Here is a 4,109-nt window from a genome sequence, read left to right on the forward strand (position 1 = left end):
AATAACACCAGTAATGGTAACAGTAGTAATAGTAATAGTTCTAGTAATGTATGTGTGTAGTGACAGTAGTAGCCTTCCTTTTATAAAAAGCTGTTTATTTTTTAGCAGAGAGGTACTTGTGTGGCCCAATTGAGAAAGAGGAAGAGAGAAAAAAATATATTTTTTTCCTTTCTCTTCTCCTCATCACATGTCTTCATGTTGTTTTTTGTTTTTCTCCTCATAATTGGTTTGAGGTTTAGAGTATAGTCTATCAAACATTTTTCTGATTCTAATTACACTATATACATACTCTACCATACATGCCTACACACTATACCTTATCCGATGTCATACGTACCTTTGCCTGTGGCCTGCCTGTACATGTTCTTGGTTATGGTTATGGGCTGTAATATAGTGCTCTACTGTCTAGTATTGCCTTTGTGGAATATCCTTTTATCTTTTGATGAGCTAACATGTGTGGTTACTTTATTGTACTGTGTACTTAGATGTATTCTGAATAATGTCTCTCCTTCCCTCCCCCCCCCCCTCTCTCTCTCTCTCTCTCTCTCTCTCATAGATGGATGATTGTAGAGGTGATTCTCTTTATCTCCCTCAGTCAGTTTGCTCCAGACACTGTGTAAGTTAACAAGTATACCAGGAAGAGAAGAGTGAGAGAGAGTGGATAAAGACTGGTTGATAGTTAGTGTGAGACAGAGAGAAAGAAAGTAAATCAAAGCCAAAACTAATCATTAACAAAGTGACGATAAGAGAAAAGATGATGAGAGAAAGACAAAGACCAATCGGACAATAATCGTTTAGGATATAAGGATACAAGTACAGGGCTGACAGACAGACTAAAAGGATATTTCTACTAATATGCCTTGTCAGGATGTAGTTAATAGTCTGCCCTGATGCTTTTTCCTGCTATTAATCATTAGTCATTATTAGTGAGTTGGTTTATTTGTGACAGTTCAGCATGTGATCCAGACCTTATGATCTTTAGTGATATCGTGCACAAGGCATGCTGTAATGGTTTCATATGGTAATTCAAGTATCCATGGGCATAATGTAATGCTTATCCTTAAATAAAAGCCTTTCTAAGTTAGAAGTTTAGGGGCTACAGCATAAGGTATTGTACATGTACTGGTAAGCCTGCATGAAGTATAGGAGGACACTAAAGTACAATATAGAAGTGTGTATACAAATTAAAGATAGAAAATATAGAGGCTGGACCTACTATCAGCTACATATCATGAGGATGTGTTACTGCTACAGGGTCACCTAATAGTATATGCCATATGTACATGAATTAAAGAGTCCTTTGATATTGTTACATTATATCCCTGATAAACAGCTGCTCCGTTATGTGATACTTAAAGGCAGAGATAAGAGGGTTGGAGCGGTGTTTTAAGAGAGAGAGAGAGAAGGAGGGATGAGAGATAATTAAAGTAATACCTGAGAGACAGAAGTATTCGTGTCTGATTATTTGAGTGGGAGTTTAGTAGGATGATACAATAGACATACTTCACTTAATCACTTGCTCCATTGAACATACACTACTACACAATGTAGCCTTGTTGTAATGGACACTTTGGGGCAAGAAAGTGTCTCTATTATACAGAGGTGTCCTTTATGTGGAGGTTATTTTATACAGTAAGGAATGTAATTGGTACACTAGGTGCTGTCCGTTAAATGGAGGCGTACGCTATAGAGAGTGTCCATTAAGAGAGACTATACTGTACATGTATACCACCATTGCAATTGTATTAATGTTAACTTATTTATTATTTATTTTTGCATTAGAATCAATCTTTGTGTTCCATTGGATGTAGTTCTGCTTATGCTACTGTCAATGGACAAGGAGAAGAAGGTAATTAATAATAATAATAATAATAATAATAATAATAATAATAATAGTAATAATAATAATAATAATAATAATAATAATAATAATAATAATGTGATACATGTATAATATTAAAGTGTTTATTGTGCCTACAGTGTACATGTACATGTAGACTGTAATTGAGGTAATTAGCACTGTCCATTCACTCCACTGTCAGTTATTAGTAACTGTATGGTATAGTTCATGAGTTTAATCAGGCACTATTGGATATTAATTGCTACTCACCAAAAATACTAACATTACAAATTATCTAAATCTAATACACGTACTTCAGACACTCCTTGATACATGTACCTCAAGAAAAATTTAAACAATTTTGGCATACAATTCTATGATGTCTATACCATAACATCCTATCTTGTACATTTCAGTGTACTACAATCCATGTACATATGATCCTACTGATCTTATGTATCTTCATTCTCTTTCCTTTAGTTCAAAGGCCACACTCTCCTCCACCAAACAGTGTCTTTTCTCTTGAGAAATTCTCTTCTCCCTACCTCCATCTCCCTGGGACCTACTCACTGAGCTTTAACATGGGGGAGGGTCTCCTTGGTAACGCCTCGACTGATGTGTCTGTCACTTCTTACATACTGGAGGGAGCAGCTGATGGGATTAATGCTTACTATTGGATTGTAAGGAGAGAGGGAGGGAGAGAGAGGGAAAGGGAGGAGGGAGAGAGGGAGGGAGAGAGAGAGGGAGAGAGAGAGGGAGGGAGGGAGGGAGGGAGGGAGGGAGAGAGGGAGGGAGGGAGAGAGAGAGAGAGGGGGGGGAGGGAGAGACAGAGAGAAAATAAGATAAGAAGTTTAAAAAAAACATAAGAGAGAGAGAGAAAATCTAGTACATTTTTATACATGTACATGTACATATACAGTACGTATGCATACATTACCATTTTATTTATTTATTTTTCTTTTCATAGATGAGTCTTGATGATACTCTATCTATTGATTATTCTCAATTGTGCAAGAATCTCTCCATCAGGTTTATACCAGTCAACAGACATGGGCCCTCTAATAGCTTCTCTCAACCAACCACTCTTGAAGTATATGGAGGTAAGACATGTACAGTACACATGTATCTATTGCAACCGTTTCACATAATTATGTACATGTACATGTATGCATGTATTTGTACATGTACATATATTGTATACAGTGTAGCCTCTATATAATGGACACTTTGGGGCAAGGAAGTGTCTCTGTTATACAGAGGTGTCCTTTATGTGGAGGTTATTTTATACAGTAAGGAATGTAATTGGTACACTAGGTACTGTCCGTTAAATGGAGGTGTATGCTATAGAGAGTCTCCATTAAGAGAGACTATACTGTACATGTACTGTACATGCATCTTATAAAATATTCATTTATCATCAAATTGTGTACATGTACATGTATACGCCTAGATTTGTCTCTGAAGACTAAATAATGTTTAATTTGTTAATTTTCTATTCAAGAGTTCACTGGTTGGTACACAGTGTCAGTCTAAACTCCCATCCTAATAGACTATACAATAATGGAATAAGACATGGGAGCCATTGTGCCTTAATTTAAAATTAACACCTGGCTACAGTTTCTTAAATATACATGCACATGCAGGGCTTCCCACAGGATTCTGGGATAGTGCTTTTGTGTAGCTTCTTGTCAGTGGATTGTCAAGTTGCTAAAAAATTAACAAGATCCCTGTACTATAGTACATGGTATTTTGGCAAAAATGACAAGAAGAGAATTTTTTATTTTTATCACTTTATCTGATGCATATACATGTATTTGTGTTAAGTTTTAAATTTGAGCTGATTTTGATCAAGTTTGGATTTTTTTACGAATATTTGAAAGTTGCTCAAAAATTGGGCCAAAGTCCCTGTACTATAGTACAGGGATTTCAATCAAATTTCGCCAAAAATGAAAAGTTGAGAATTCTCCATTTTATATTTTTATCTGATACATATACATGTTCTTATGTTGTGTAGAAAGTTTGAGCTGATTCCAATCAAATTTGGATTTTTACGAATATTTTAAAGTTGCTCAAAAATTGGGCCAAAGTCCCTGTACTATAGTACGGGGATTTCGACCAAATTTCGCCAAAAATTAAAAGTTGAGAATTCTCCATTTTTATAACTTTATCTGATACATATACATGTTCTTTTGTTGTGTAGAAAGTTTGAGCTGACTCCGATCAAATTTAGTTTTTTTTACAAATTTTTAAATTTGCTCAAAGTGTACAT

The 4,109-nt window shown here is 35.5% G+C and overlaps 1 protein-coding gene across 1 annotated transcript in view; it reads left to right on the forward strand.

The window, feature by feature from the left end:
- Positions 1-547: 547 nt before the first annotated feature.
- LOC105312798 (uncharacterized) overlaps positions 548-4,109 on the forward strand; it is a 7,510-nt gene continuing 3,948 nt past the window's right edge. Inside the window, exons 1-4 of the mRNA XM_019996610.1 lie at positions 548-616; positions 1,783-1,849; positions 2,321-2,520; positions 2,808-2,962. Coding sequence (XP_019852169.1) covers positions 557-616; positions 1,783-1,849; positions 2,321-2,520; positions 2,808-2,962 — 482 coding nt within the window. The 5' untranslated portion in view covers positions 548-556. The remainder of the gene's footprint in view (positions 617-1,782; positions 1,850-2,320; positions 2,521-2,807; positions 2,963-4,109) is intronic.

The sequence above is a fragment of the Amphimedon queenslandica genome, unplaced genomic scaffold, assembly GCF_000090795.2.
Source record: "Amphimedon queenslandica unplaced genomic scaffold, v1.1 AMPQUscaffold_13403, whole genome shotgun sequence".
Classification (NCBI taxonomy): Eukaryota; Metazoa; Porifera; class Demospongiae; order Haplosclerida; family Niphatidae; genus Amphimedon; species Amphimedon queenslandica.